Genomic DNA, 15,688 nt, shown 5'->3' with positions numbered 1-15,688 from the left:
ATTGGATTTCCTATTTTGTTACAATTGTATCATTATTGACCAAGTCAGTTTGAACCTGTTTTGATTATCCGAAATATTAATTGGCCCTCTTTCTAGAAAAATCTTATTATGATACATGACCTTAAAAATTGTGGATAATCCCACTCCCTTCCCTGCTCTATTGCATCCTTGACCCCTGTTTCTAAAGAGGTAGGTACAAGGTGGAAGACAATTGGAAGAACATGTTAAATTCAAAATAAGTGTTACATAACCAGGAAGACATATTCAAATACTAGCTGTATTTGAAAATGTCAAGAAAGATAATCCAGGGAGTATGATTTTGCAGGACATATGAAACCGTTAACACCTCATAGCCAAGACATCAATCGCTGGGGCGTGGGCAGTTCCTCGGTTTAACGTTTGGGGCTGTAGTTTCACTCTGTGGCTTCTTCCCACTGTCCTGTTGGAGTATGGCTGCCTGCGAGTCTGATTCATGTCTCTGCCATGTGTCATATTATTTTGATGCTATCCATGTTTTGTTCCGTGGACGTAATCTCTCTCTCTTTTGTTCTCTAAATGTTCCCACAGCTAGTTCAGTGAAGCTTGTTCACATCCAGGACCCTCTCCTTCTCTGTCCCCTTTCTCTGTCTTGCAGGAACTGAGGGGGGCTTCTGGTGTTTGTGTGGCTTCATCATTTCCTTCCTGCCTCTCATCCACTTCACGATGTAATTCTTGGCACTTTTACTTCCTTTGTAGAGTAGGATGTGATGTCATAGAGAAGGGGACAGGGCTATCCAAATTCTCTCAATTGCTGGGAGGAGCTGCCCAGGTGTGCTGAGGGGCCTGTACTCAGGAAGAGAAACAGGGAATCCTCCACAGTGAGTAACCCCACTTTCGAGTGTGCCCAACTTTCCACTAAAACGTTACCCAGTACACTGGAGTTTCCTCTTCGTCCCTTTCTAGATTTAATCAGTTTGCCTTTTTGACATTCCCAGTTCAGCTCAATTTTCCTCCTTTCTCTCCCTTCTCCTCTGTCCTCCTCTTTCTGCCATCCCGTGTCTCTCCCCGCCAGTTCCCCTCTTCCTTGCTTGCTTACTTGTGTATGTCTGTGTCTGCTGACCTTCTGCCCATATCTTCTATGAGAGACCATTAGTGTCCCCAGCATTGCCTATCATTTGGGGTGAGACCCACCCTGTATATAGTCCATGTGACCACGGCATCTCCTTTCAGTAAGTCATAAGTATGCACTGTTCTACTTACAGTTCTTATTTTAAAAATTCTGTCGACTATTTCATTTTCATGTCTGTATCTTTCCTGCCTTTCTTTGTGACCTAACCTTTTCCCCTTTTCAGCTCTATTATGCAGTTTCCTTCTTGCCTTTTTTTTTAACCAATGTTTTTACACTTTAGTCCTCTTCCTATACAGCGATGCCTATGTGTCTTCCCCCCTTGACAGTTCAGCTCTCTAAAGCATCCTCTGTGAGGACAGTTTTTCCTTCTTTCCTAGTGACATACTTGTTGCTACACTCTCTTTCCAGTGTAGCTCCTATTTCGCTATTCTTTAAAGAATTACCAACTGCAACTAAGAGACTGATCCAGACTAGGAAAAAATGGGGAAATTTCCTGGGAACTAGAAAGGGGAGAACAGGAAAGTGGCCCTAATGGTGAGGTAGGGCAGGCTGTGTATGTAACTCACTGGAGAGCCTTGAGGAGCAGAACCTTTGCTAGGGACCTAGCTGAAATTTAGCCATTGATCGTGGAAGAGATCACAGAGCTCTTTTGAACATATTGGAAGCCTTTTTAATTTTTAGTTTTTAGAGTGACCCTGTTAATTCTTAATAATTATGAGAATTCTGGTCTAATATTCATAATAATCATAAATTAGGACTCTAGAATTATTAAGTTGCATGGGGGCCATGACTTGTGCAGAAGCTCCTGTACAGAAAATTTAAGTAGGTGTCATCTACCCTTGGAGGAAGTCATTGTGAAGATGTGTGTACACTTGTTTCTTGTACCCAGAGGTGGTCCTATAGACCTTGTTGGTGAGCAGTGTGGGCACCGTTGTTTACGGATTTCACTACATGTAGAGTCCCTGGGTAAATAAAAGGGGCTTGCTTTCCAGGGCTGATGGTCTAATGCCTGTGGAAATAATTAACTATGTCCCATATATTCCCCATACTTTGTTTAAAAAAGTTCACTTCCGCTCAAAAATAAGTAGGACAGAAGGGGAGAGAAAGAGAATAGGACTCAGTTCATAAAGCTGAGATGGGCTGAATGGGAAGAGGAAGGGATTTACTTGAAATGAATTGGAAAAGGCGAAAGAAAGGAAACTGAGCTGAACTGGAAAACACACTGTAATGAGATACTTGGGTTTCTGTATGCTTTTTTCCATTTTGGCCATGAAGGGTTTTTATTTATTTTTTTTAATACAAGAGAAGTTGATCAAAATATGAATCCAGTGAGGTTATTTCTGACCAGCACTTTGTTCTCTGCTCTTGGTGGTATTCAGGCTCATGTTTCCAAGGTCTTAGAAATTTAAGAAACATTTTAACAGCCTGAAAACATGACTTAAACCATAAAATGTCAGCAATTTTTAATAAAGGAAATTATATACATTTATTAACTTGGTGTTTTTAGGTTTCACATTTCTTTTTTTGGTGTGTATGCCTTTGTGACATTTTTGCAGAATGACCCCTATATGTTGCAGAAATTGCCATAGATGTCCAGAAAAAAAATTATGTTCTCACTTTGGACACCTGATCTGTGTGATGGAACCTAATTTTGACATAACAGCCTTTTTAAAATTTTAAGGAAACATTGCATGGTTCACACGCATTTTCATCTTGTATGTTTCTATGCAGTAATCTAGGAATCTTACGTGTATTTTTATTTTTTTAGGCACTAGAAAAACACCCCAACTCACCAATGACAGCAAAGCAGATATTGGAAGTCATTCAGAAAGAAGGGTTAAAAGAAACAAGGTCAGTATTCATATTTACATTTTCTGTTTTCATTGATTAATAATTGCTACTGATTGCAAAGTAATAGGGGTATCTAGATGTTCATGTTGTAGATGATTGTGAATTAAGTAACTACCTGCAGATTCTTTTGTGACTAACAAATATTTGGGTGACCCAAGGTCTCCTTGGAACTACCTGTTTGCTTAATAAATTAGACAGATTGATACAGAGTGTCCTTCATTAACAAAGAGCAGCATTGTGTGAATTAGCCTCTAATTGGAGTTACTCACCTTTCTCTTTCTTGTAAGAGGAGACTTTTGTTTCTGAAAGTGAGTAGTGAAAGAGAAACTGTTTTACAGTCTTAATAGGTAGATCGCAAGGTATAAGATGAGCTCACTCTGATAAAATTCAAAGTGCCAACGAATGTGGTTGAAAATTCAGTCCTCGTATTTAGAATTACTCTACTTGGAGCATCATTAATCAATTATTGAGTCCTTAAAAAAATAACAGTTTTATTGAGATAGTCATATACCATAAAATTTGCCCTTTGAAAATGTACAATTCGTTGGTTTTCAGTATATTCACAAAGCTCTGCAGTCATTACTGCTATCTAATTTTAGAACATTTTCATCACCCTGAGATGGAACCCCATACCCCTTAGCAGTCACTCCCAATTCCCTATTCCCTCCAGCCCCTAGCAACCAGTAATGTACTTTTTATGTCTGTGGTTTTGCCTGTTCTGGACATTTCATATAATTGGAGCTATACGCTATGTAGCCTTTTGTGACTGGCTTCTTTCACTTAGCATCATGTTTTCAAGGTCCATCCATGTGGTAGCATGCATCAGTACTTCATTTCGTTTTGTTGCCAAATAATATTTTATTGTATGGATATACTATATTTTATCTATGATGATTATTTTTATTTAGTGATGAATTTTGGCTACAGTTTTGGCTTTATCCAGCAGTTTAGGGTCATATAAATATTACTCAAGGAGGAAAAAAAGTTTGTTACAGGGTAAAATAACCATAGGGCTGTCGCATGTGTATCTACTCATCCTTGTTACATAGAGTGAATTTTTTTTCATTGTATGAAGTTGTCTACCTATAAGCCATTGAGAAGGCAGTGGTCTCAGCTTGGTGAAAATACAATCTGCTGAGTTACCTTTTGAATCTGATCTTGAGATAGAACCTGCTGAGAGAAATCAACGTCCTCTCGAGGCCAACTTTTCCTAAAAAATTGGCATTACCTGTAACTCCCATTACTGTAACATGTGAATCGCATCAGCTTCTAGCTGTTTAAAATGCATCTCTTGCAAGTTTGATCCATGAACATCACAATTTAGTGGGGTAGAGGATACCTACGCTCAGTTTTTCATCTCTGTTTTGGAGGCTGTTTCTGCCTGTTCTGAAGAAAGAGCCTGAGCTAATGTAACTACCCTGTTTGCAATCATTGTTCCTCCACAACGTGGAGGTAACACTGTGGAGGGAAGTTGCTGACAGAGCCTAAGCGCTATTCAAGGGGATCCTTGCTTCTAAGCCAGATGTCAGTGTGAGGAGTTAGGGAACAAAATGGGGACACGTGGAAATTAATTTTCCCCTTACTGCCTGTCAGAAACCCTGAAAATATTTATGCCATTTAGAAAGCACTGGAAATGGTTGTGCGACAGCCAAAAGAAAAAAATGGGGTAAAAATCTAGAGATCTCAGCTCCTGTCAGATGTGGGCTCTGAGCCAGAGGAACCTGAGAATGCAGGCATAAAAAGCTTCTCCTATAAGCAGACATTTGAAGTTTGTTCATCATGATATTCTTCTCCAGAGGAGTGACTAGGCCACTATCAGCTATTATGTACCTTGAGATATAAAACCCCTGTACCATGGCCATGAACAGCATCTTAATTACACTTATCATTGTAACAACACTTTTCGTATTTTTTTCAAGATGCTGGTCTTCCCAGAATGGTATATTAAAGGGCTTTAAGTATATGTTAACAAACAAAACACAAAGCAGCTTCTTTAAAGAGTAAGAACATTGAAAAGGAAAACATACCCTATTCCTCTAAATACAACCCTCCCTCTTCATCCCCTCCCCCGTTACTGTGTCCTTCTGTGAAGAAAAAAAAAAAAGTTTGTTGTTACAAGTACTGATGAACCCGTATAGGACTATTGAAAGTACCTGCAAGGAATTCACAAGTTAAATAGGAAAGGGACCAGGCAAAGAAAGAGACCATAGTTCTGTTTTAAGTTCTACTCTGTAAAATCAGCTCTGTGCAAAGGGCTCCGGAATATGCATTTTATGTTCTCATTTCTTTCTGTTTCTTTGAATTCTCCCTCCTGTCAGTTGTGACAGTTACTTATGGCTGGTATATCTGTGACTACTCTCCCCTCGTTGTCTAGTTTGCTTATTAGACTCATCTCTAAAATGAAAATAGGGGAGGGTGGGATACATTGGGAGATTGGGATTGACGTATATACACTAGTATGTATAAAATAGATAACTAATAAGAACCTGCTGTATAGCACAGGGAATTCCACTTCGCTGTACAGTAGAAACTAACACAACATTGTAAAACAACTATACCCTAATAAAAAAATAAGTAAAAAAATAAAAGTAGTATGTGGATTCTGAGTGAATTTCAGCTTTCCTACCTGTTGTGTGTATTGCTTTAGGGAGCAGATTCTGACATTTATTTTGCCTACTTAATGTACTCTTTTGCTACCTTCCAAATTCTTAAATGTTTTCCAAGTATTTATGGTAGCTGAGTAAATTCAGTGTAACTGTATCTTAAGTAAAGTTACATTTAGAAATTCCATCATCATAAGGTCAAACATAGCTGTTTCATTTCTAGATGTTTATTAATAATGTGTTTTTCAAGATGTGCAGGCTTTCAGATATGCCTGATTAACTGTAGGGGAGTGAATGTGAAAGTTACTGATGTGTCCATAACCTTCCAGTGGTCTCTATGAATGAGAGGTCATGTTAGTGGCCCTCCCCCAAACAGTCCACCACTGTGCCTGGCATTTCTGGAAAAGAGAAGATTGGCCCCTTATCCATCATCATTCCAATGCCATTTGTTTTAAAATAACACCATTTGGGGCTTCCCTGGTGGCGCAGTGGTTGAGAGTCCGCCTGCTGATGCAGGGGACACGGGTTCGTGCCCTGGTCCGGGAAGATCCCACATGCCGCGGAGCGGCTAGGCCCATGAACCATGGCCACTGAGCCTGCACATCCGGAGCCTGTGCTCCGCAACGGGAGAGGCCACAACAGTGAGGCCCGTGTACCGCACAAAAAAATAAAAATAAAAAATAAAATAACACCATTTGTTTCAAATACTGGGTTGGGGGGGTGGTGGTGGCCCTTCATTCTGTGTGTCAGGCAGATCTCCTGTAACACTGACCTCACTGGACTGTAAATTTGTCCTTGTTTGTCTTCCCACTGGTCTGTGAGCTCCTTAAGGGCAGGGTACCCAACACTCCTGGCACTCAGAAGATACTCAGTAAATATTTGTTGAGTAAATAATCTTCCTCAAGATGTTAACTTGCTGGTCCTTAGTGATGATTTTTGTCTTGCATTTAGAGTTAGAAGCTTCTTTTTAACATTACAAGTTGTATTTTTCATCCTATTTTTAATTGTTTGTTTTAATCAAAAGGAATCTACCAGCTTTGTGGGAATTCCATTAAATAGATGCATGCCAATAGCCTCTGGCAGATTAGCTGTGAACTTGAGGAAGGTTATTGTGCTGTTGCCTGTTTTCATACACTGTAGGTGCCTCTGGTTTAAACTTGTAACTTACAATAAGAATTAAACCAATAATTTTGGCAAAGCTGATATGAGTATTTGAATGTGTTCAGTATATGTGATATTGTTAATTTATTTGACTGAGATAAAATTCTTGACATTTTATGGTACCTTTTCCTCTTTTCCAGTGACACTTTAAATTGCATAATTTTCATGTAGACAGGATGAAACGAGGACAGCTTTTTATATCATGTTCTGTGTATCTTCTTCAAGTTATTGATGAAATGTGTAGTATATGATTAAACTCTATTTGGAAAAGCCAGACTGAAATAAGTACTCTCTGTGTGGTTTACAAAAAGGTATATAGATAAAATAAATTGTCAGAAGGACATATGGCTTTTGTTGGGAAAAAATTAATAATATGAACATGGCATGATTTCCTAGAAATTTTTTTAATAAAAATATATTTGGTAAGTTTTAATTCCCTTCTATATAATAAGATAGAAGATTTTTGTCAATATAATTTTGTTCTGGTCCCTCTATATTGTACTTGCTTTACTGATTCTGAGTATTTCCAGGCTTCTGTTACTTTGTGTTTATGAGTTGTCAACGACTGATAAGACACTGCTATTTGGAAGGCTTTTCAGATGATCAGAATCTTATAATCAATCAAAGAACCGTGTTGCTTGCATAGAGAGGATAGAAATGTGCATATTCCAGACTGCGGCTTTTATGGATGGATATTTGATATGCCTGTTTGGACTGCTTGGCTAAACATTCCCACTTCCTCAGGGAGAGAGGGTGCTACTGTAGACTATAGCCTTGTCTGCAGTAATTAAACATATGTCCATAGGAAAAGAGAAGGACTGTGGGGGTTGTCCTAATTCTGCCTTTCTGTTTTTGGTTTGCTTATTCAGAAGTTATAATTCCTTTACAAAGAGGACTGAGGGAGTTTTGTTGCCTGAGGATATGTTTTTCTCTGCTCATGTAATTTTTAAAGTGATGCTTTCAAAGAAATATGTGCTCTGTTTTAGTGACACACCCGGGGCAGCAAGGTCCAGGAGTGAGGTCTGTAGCACTTACCTAGCAAGAGCAGAGCAGCCATTTATCAGTGGGGATAATTTCTTATGTGCCGGGCATTATTATCACAGGATACCTGTTATTAATGTAGCAAGAATTGTGATATAGTTGTCATATTACTTGATAATAGGTAAATTGCTTTCTAATGGAGGTGAGGCAGTCACGAAATAAAGGCCAAAATATCGCAGAGCAATTAAAAAACCCTCTGTTGGGTTGGGGGCAGGGCAATATTTATAAGGTACACTTTTACAATACTATAGATGCCTTACTTTAAAAATAATACATGTTAGATTTCATCGACCATTTATAGAGCAGCAATCTATAATTACATATCACAGTAGGGGCATTTGAAAAGGCTTATAAACAACCTCTCTCGTGCTTGGTATTATTCATTGACATATTTTTGATTTTGCAATGTGGAGCGTGCACTTGACAACCCAAGATTTTGTAATTATGCCGGTATCAATGAGAACTTTTTATTCCCCTGGTAATTCTTAGAATAAATGTGTTTTAAGCTACTTGTCTTAAGGTCTTTCATGATTTCTGTTTTGCAGTCTCTGTCATGATATGCTGAAATTAGGATCTCCACTTTGTACTGTGGTTTGTTAAAGATTTTTCTAGGGGGATAAACTGTCAGAAAATTCCATTACCATGTATAGTGACAAACAATAAAATTTCTTGGCATTTCTCTTGGTGAGATTTACGTTTCTAATTAGCACTTTAGGAGATGATTCTTTCTCGCTGCTGAAATGTTTTGTCTAAAGATAAGAAAGAAACACAAATAATTTCAACTGCAAAATCAATTCTTATCTCCAGACTCCATGTTCCCATTGCTTCTTTCATACTGAAACTGTGGTCTCGTTTGTTTGTGTTGGGGCATTTTAGAATTACAGTGTTAACTCATGGTGTCATCCTTGCCATTTGCTAACGTCTAATTTTCTCATTGTGTAAATGGTGTGAGGGATTCATCCTTAGAGAGGGATGAATGAAACAATGGTGTTATTAACCAGAATTATAGGGGAATCTGCATGTATTTATGTGTGTATATTAGGTGTGTATACATGAGTGTGTGTAAGCAAGCCTGCATGTATTTATGTGTGTATATTAGGTGTGTATACATGAGTGTGTGTAAGCCAGCCTGCATGTATTTATGTGTGTATATTAGGTGTGTATACATGAGTGTGTGTAAGCAAGCCTGCATGTATTTATGTGTGTATATTAGGTGTGTATACACGAGTGTGTGTAAGCAAGCCTTTAGAATAATTTATCTCTTGGTTGACATAAACTTTTACTTGTCATTACTCAGATTAGAAATCTCAATCAGGGTCATTCCTAACTCTCTTCTCCCATCCCGCCCCCATGGACAGTTGGCTCTTGTGTAGTGTTAATTCTGTGTCCTAACTACATCTTTCTTTCTCTGAATCCCCACTCTTTGCCATTTATTCTTTGCACTTAAAATTTTTCAACTAGATTAATGCAGTATCTTCTTATCTGGTCTCTTTAAACCTGGTCTCCCGCTTTTTAAATCTATTTTTTTCTCAAACAAACATTACCCCATTTATAGTAGCATTTTTTAACTGATAGTCCAAAATATCCCAGAGAATATATTGTGCCTAATAAGCTATGAATCAAAAGCTATTGTCAGTTGTATGTTTGGATATAATTAGAGGAAATCAAGCATGTACTTTTTTCCTAGTCACATGGTATCTGAATAAATGCATGATATTCTGATTATGTAGGGTTTATGATGTGAATGGTGAATGCATACATTATACCTTACATTTAGATGAGATTTGGAATTTCTAATCTGGTCATTTTTATACACATTTGGTTCTTCCCAAAATATGTCACTTAAAATGTTGTTTGTTAGTATTATATGCTTTGTACATAATTAATTAGTTTTAAATCAAATGGTATAAAACTGATTAAATAAGTATTCATAATTTATACATAGATATCACTAATTGTTTAAAAAGCAACTGATGTATCATAATTAAACTTTTTTTAAACTTAAAGTTACTTTTTTTTATAGTGACATAGTGATTGAGGTAATTCTTCAGGGGATGATAAGGTGATATATTACTGTGAAAGCATTCTCTGAGTTAGAAAATAATTGTGTGAAATATTACCCTACAAGGTCAGATTTCAGCCCCTCAGCACAAGCCTAATCAACCTGGACTTGGGCAACTTGAAAGCCTTTGTAGTCAAGCATCTGATGTTGGGGCCACAGTTGACTACAGCTGACCCTTGAGCAACTTGGGATTTTGAAATTTGTGGGTCCACTTATACACGAATATTTTTCAATAGTAAATCCTACAGTACTACACAGTCTGTGGTTGGATGAATCTGCAGACATGGAGGAACCACAAATATGAAAGGCTGACAATAAGTTATATGCAAATTAACTCCCATGTTGCTCAGGGGTCAACTGTACTTGCCTTTTGCTGTGGAATCTCCCCCATAATCTTTTCATAATTTGGAAAGTAGAAGTGGAGCCCACGAGACATTCATGAACTATGGTGTGTGTGTGTGTGGGTGTGTGTGTGTATGTGTGCGTGCGTGCGTGCGTGTGTGTGTGTGTGTTGCGCCCTCTGCTGGCAGTTTTCACTTTGTTCCGTAAAAGGACTGCCGAATGGGGAGGGAGCGCTTTTCAGGTAGAATGCCTCAAACTAATGTACGAAATTTGCGATAGGACTCCTCCTGGTTCCCAGCTTGAAGTTATAATAACAGCGATTGGTTAGTCTGCGCAGGCTGCCATAACAAATCATCATACACTGGGCGGCTTAAACACCAGAAGTGTATGTTCTCACATTTCTCTCTAGTTCTGGAGGCTAGAAATCCTAGATCATTGTCCGTCAGGATAGGTTTCTGCTGTGGCCTCTCTTCCTGGCTTGCAGACAGCCACCTTCTCACTGTGTCCTCGCATGGGCTTTCCTGGGTGTTTATGTGCAGAGAGAGAGAGAAAGCTCTTCAGTGTCTCTTTTTATAAGGATACTGCTCCTATCAGATCAAGCCTCCATCCTTAGGACCTCTTTCAACCTTAATACCTTCCTTAGAGATCCCATCTCCTAATATAGCCACGCTAGGGCTTCAACATAAGACTTGGGGTGGGGGAGACACAAAAATTCAGTCTACAACAGTGATTCAGAATTTGGAACTTTATTTTTTTAAAAAAAGAATTTGGACCTTTACATTTCCAGAGTTCGTGGCACACCATAGAATTTTTCTAGAATTTTGAGTATCTGATTCAACTTAGAAGGTATTCATAACAATATGCTTAACACTGTACTGTGCTTCTGTTTTTACATATTCCTCATACATGTTTTCATATGTTATTCCTAACATATAAACCGATAGAATACTTGGCTTATGTTTCGTGTCCAAATATAACGTGTAGAGTCACATAACATAAATTGATTTGGATTTTATTTGAAGGCTTTGGTAAAAATAGCTGTGGTGACTGCGTATAACCCTCAAGGCATCAATATTCACTAAGGTATGCAATTATAGCTGTGAAATGGCCACTTCTTAATACAACTTTTTATTCTGTCAAGCTTCCTTTCTCCATCCTTCCAAATAATTGAACAAAAACGGTAATTTAGGTGATTTCAGCTTTATTGAGAGCTAGGTATAATTTACTCCAGAAATACTGAGCACTCTATAAATATTTCAGTGCAGGAATAGGAGCAGAAATGGATATAATATTACATTGTATGTGAGTCTTTCTAAGTATCCTGTGCAGGTTAAGATCTTTGGGGAGAAATAGGCATTTAACTGGGGTGGTATTATTTAATTTTTTTTTCTAGGTGGTGTTTTTCTCCTTATCTCCTTATTTCATTGCTTGTGCTCTTAATTGCCACATGCCTAAATGATTTTAAGTTTCACTTCATTGTTTTGAACTTGACAACATAATTCAAATGCAAAACTGTTGATATGCTGACATGGGGACTTCTTTTTATAGTTGATTTGTTCTCAGAGGAAAAAAAAATATGACATTTTGTTAAGCCAGGTTTTCTAAAAGCTACAAGTGCATAATTCCTAAAGAATAAGTCCTAGCTCTTTCAGGACAATTAAGGACTATTTATCCTACACCTCCTGAGATGCCTTATGCAGAATCAAATAGATAATTCTGTCTGAAATTCAGATGATTTTTATCAACTTTTTTTTAAAAAGTTAAGTCCTGTTTTAGGTGCTGCGCAAGGCTTGTGTTTGGGCTCTGCTCTCTCTTCAGTTTGTTGGCAACCATCTTCTGGCCAGGTTCAGGGTACTCAGGTGTGTGGGTAGAGCTTTTCCCAGGTGCTTACTAGTCAAATGAGAGAACATCAGAGAAAGGAAAACAAGTGTGGACATGTAGAAGTTAATCAATTAAATACCGATTAAGTGCCTCCTTTTTGCTCACTGTGTAAAGTCCTGGGGGTTTTGTGGAAGCTTTAAGGCATGTCTTCATTCCATTAACATTTATTAAGTACATGCTATGTTCTTGAGACTGTGGAAGCTGCTGGATTAATAGATGAGTAAAGTGAAGTTCCTCCTTTTGAAGGTTTAACAGCGTAGTTCCAGACCCTTCTCTGAGTCATTCATTTACGTCTTTTAACCTCTCCTCTGTGGAGTATGTCTTCAGCCTAATACATAATGCCTTTTTTATTTTTATTAAAAAAATTAAACTTAGGACTTTCTAAATTCTCTCTTGAATTCTTAATAGAATATATGATATTCTAACATAACAGGAAGTGTTGTCTTTGCATCACAAATACAAGCTCATTAAGATTAGGGACACAGATCTTTGTATTCAGTCATTTATTTCACCTGGTGCTGAGATACCATGCTTTATGCAGTATGTCAAGCAGATTAATGAGTGGGGGCTTGCTGATTAAAAGAATACCTATTTTTTTTATCATTTACTTACACTAGACCCAATACTAAGGACTTTACATGAATTATCTTTTTAAAAAAGTTATATTGTATTTACCATTTTACAGATAGGGAAACTGAGGCAGATGAGATTAAGTAACTTGGGATAGTTCATACAGCTAGCAAGTGACATATCTGGGATTTGATGTCTGATTCAGAACCAATTGCATTTAACCTTTTGAAATATTTGTAGCCTGAACCTAATACTATTTCGATTTTAAAAGTATTGGTTATATGATTCTATCGAATAAATACTCCCCCACCCCCTTAGCAGCTTTCCTGGCTAACTGTTGATTGTCTATATATATATAACTCACTGAGATGAAAGTCTAGCCTTTAGATAGGTGTGTTGAGACTCTCGATTTATAGCCTATTTGTAAATAGGGTTGAAATATTTTTAAAAATTCCATTTCCATAACCCAGATTTGGAAGGTACAAAGCCTTTCCCAAACTTTCACTGTTCTGCTTGTCCAACATGAGAAAGATGATCTTTAGTGAAGATTTGGGCTTATGGATAGCAGCAAGATATATTTGAATTGTAGCTTCTTACTGTTTTATTTAGAAGGTGATGCTGTAAGGGTGGGAAACATACTTTCAGTAATGGAAGAACCAAGGACTTTGTAGGACTCTCACTGTTTTGTTGTTGATATTGGACTTATAGATTGTTTCTGGGGAACTGGCTAACTGTGACCAGTCAAAGCATTAATTGCTAACAAAAGGCAGTTTTAGAGAGTGGCAGTTACTACCTTTATGAAATAACTGAATGAAAATAGATGAGACTGATTAAACGATGCTTAGGTGGGAGGTAGAGGAGGCTAAGTTATTAACATTGTCCCGTTTTTAAGATATGCATCTAGGGAAAGGAAAAAAGGTACAAATTAACAGATAAGTAGCGTCCCAACCAGCATTACTGCGTTCTTTAGGACATTTTCTTAAGCGGAGAATAATCAGATAAACTTTACTGTTATTGGTAATCTGTATCATGACCACTTATCCATCCTTCCTCATCTCATTCATCCATTGTATTTCCTCTGGGAGATAGAAGAATACCACTCTTTCCTTTTTATTTTTATTTCTTATTTTTACAAAAGACAGATGTAAAATGTCTGGGTAGAGCACTTTCTCCATCAGACCACTGCAGATAGGCTGAATCCATGACTTCATTCCTCTCTAACCAGTCTGAGTGAAATACAACATTTGTACAATGATTAGTTTTCAATTTGTTGCTTAATTTGCATTTGTTGAAGGTGTCCTACTGGTTGCTAATGTAGAAAAATGGCATTCATGAATATTTTTTGGAATAAGTTGTTGCTAGTGGGATAGTCTAAAGAATGGCTAGTAAGTATGTGACTCATCTTTAACTTAGAAGAGGGTGATCATTTCAGAATTTGAGAAGTGCAAAAGAATGTGCAAAAGCTCAGTAGTAAGTGAAGGACAAACCATAAAAAGAGAAGAAAAGTAGATAAATCTTCTAAGGTACTATTTGAAGAGACATGTCTTTCAATTGATTTTCCTGAAGTGATGGGTTTTCGTTGATCCAGTCACCCTTTATTATCTGGTTTGATTTGCCTCCAATAGTACATATTTTGGCAGGAGTTAGGGGTGCAAGAGAGATTGTACTGTAATTTGTACTTCTGATGGTTATCCAGTGTTCTTGGTTCTGGCCTCGTTGGCTTTTGGTTGCCATCAAGACCTTGCCCAAAGGAGGGTTATGAGAAGAACAAGGGAAGGGGTTGTGGCTGCCTTGCATTCCTGCCTCTGTGGGCTGATGTAGAGAGCCAGTGAGCTCAGTAAGACACAGTGCCATGGATCACTTTATTGAATATGCTTAATCCAGTTATTCTTTAGAATGTCTGTAATATGAGTAATTTGTGAAGCAAGGGCGAATAGATTCGCCTGCAGACAATTTGATGCACACAGGCCATCCAGCCCCCATTTTCTCTCTTCAGATTTTCCCTCTGGACTCTTGCAGCCTGCTCTGTTTCTTCATTCACACCATGATAATATATTTAATTTATGTTTACTTATTAAATTTTCCTCTGTTCTCTGTAAAAACATGAACAGCAATATTTAAATGTAATCACAATAAAATTGAGTGGCCTGAGAAGTCCAATGGGTAAATGAAAACATTGTCAACTAGTGTGCACTTACAGTAAAAATCTAGTATTCATTTACTGATTCTTTTTTCTGGCATTAATAACTCATTTGACTTTCCTTTATAAATGGATCTTCAGTATATCAATATAGTATGAAATATATGTAATGAATATTTTATGGATTAAATAAAGTGAAACCCAATACAATTTGGAGCTGTCAAAGATTTTTTGTAATGAATTCCTGATCCGCTGTTTTATTCTTCACCTTTAATATGATAATATTGATCTCTGACGTTTCCCCTGTTTAGGGTTGTCATATAGATTAAAATTTAAAAATAGATTTGAAAGCCTATTACAACAACTGCATATTGCTGATTATAATAAATCCTTTGCCATGAGATATTTTCAGATTTTTTTCTCAAGTTCTGAGAATTGAGGTCCAAGAATATACTTGGGATTTGTATTTATTTTATAGCATAGGTGTTTACATAAGCTAGTGTATAGGTTTGCATGGGTGTCATGGAGTCCCAAAATAGGTGGTTAAATTAAAGTTCATTTCTCACATTACAGTCTGAAGGTGGGGAGTCCCAGGAATGATAAGATAGCTTTGTTATATCAGGATATCCAAGGAGCCAGGGTCCTTTTCTCGTGTTGCTCTGTTGTCCCTAGTATTTTGTCCTCATCCCATGGTCTAACATGACTTGCCACCAAATCCATGTTCCAAGCAGCAGGTGGAAGAAGAGGCAGACACAGTCCCTCTTTAGATATATTTTGTTCTAAGCCTTGAGTGCATCCATTTTTCTCATGTCCCGTTGGCCAGATACATAGTTGCACTTAGCGGAACTGGAAGCTGGAGAGTATAGTCTGTTGCAGGAGGCTGGTTCCCAGCTAAAAAGTGGGAGGTAGGGAAAGGTAGTCACTGGGGA

At 37.6% G+C, this 15,688-nt stretch overlaps 1 protein-coding gene across 2 annotated transcripts in view; it reads left to right on the top strand.

Annotated features, from left to right (window-relative positions):
* ASXL3 (ASXL transcriptional regulator 3) overlaps positions 1 to 15,688 on the top strand; it is a gene marked incomplete at both ends in the record, with an annotated part of 181,269 nt that overhangs the window by 28,821 nt on the left and 136,760 nt on the right. The window contains one exon of one of the 2 annotated variants that reach the window (XM_082853630.1): positions 2,877 to 2,959. In XM_082853630.1, coding sequence (XP_082709756.1) covers positions 2,877 to 2,959 — 83 coding nt within the window. Of the gene's footprint in view, positions 1 to 2,876; positions 2,964 to 15,688 lie in introns of both variants that reach the window. The other variant, XM_082853629.1, reaches the window with a different exon arrangement.

The sequence above is a fragment of the Leucopleurus acutus genome, assembly GCF_964270905.1.
Source record: "Leucopleurus acutus genome assembly, chromosome: 13".
Classification (NCBI taxonomy): domain Eukaryota; kingdom Metazoa; phylum Chordata; class Mammalia; order Artiodactyla; family Delphinidae; genus Leucopleurus; species Leucopleurus acutus.
This window is presented reverse-complemented; position numbering and strand designations above follow the sequence as displayed.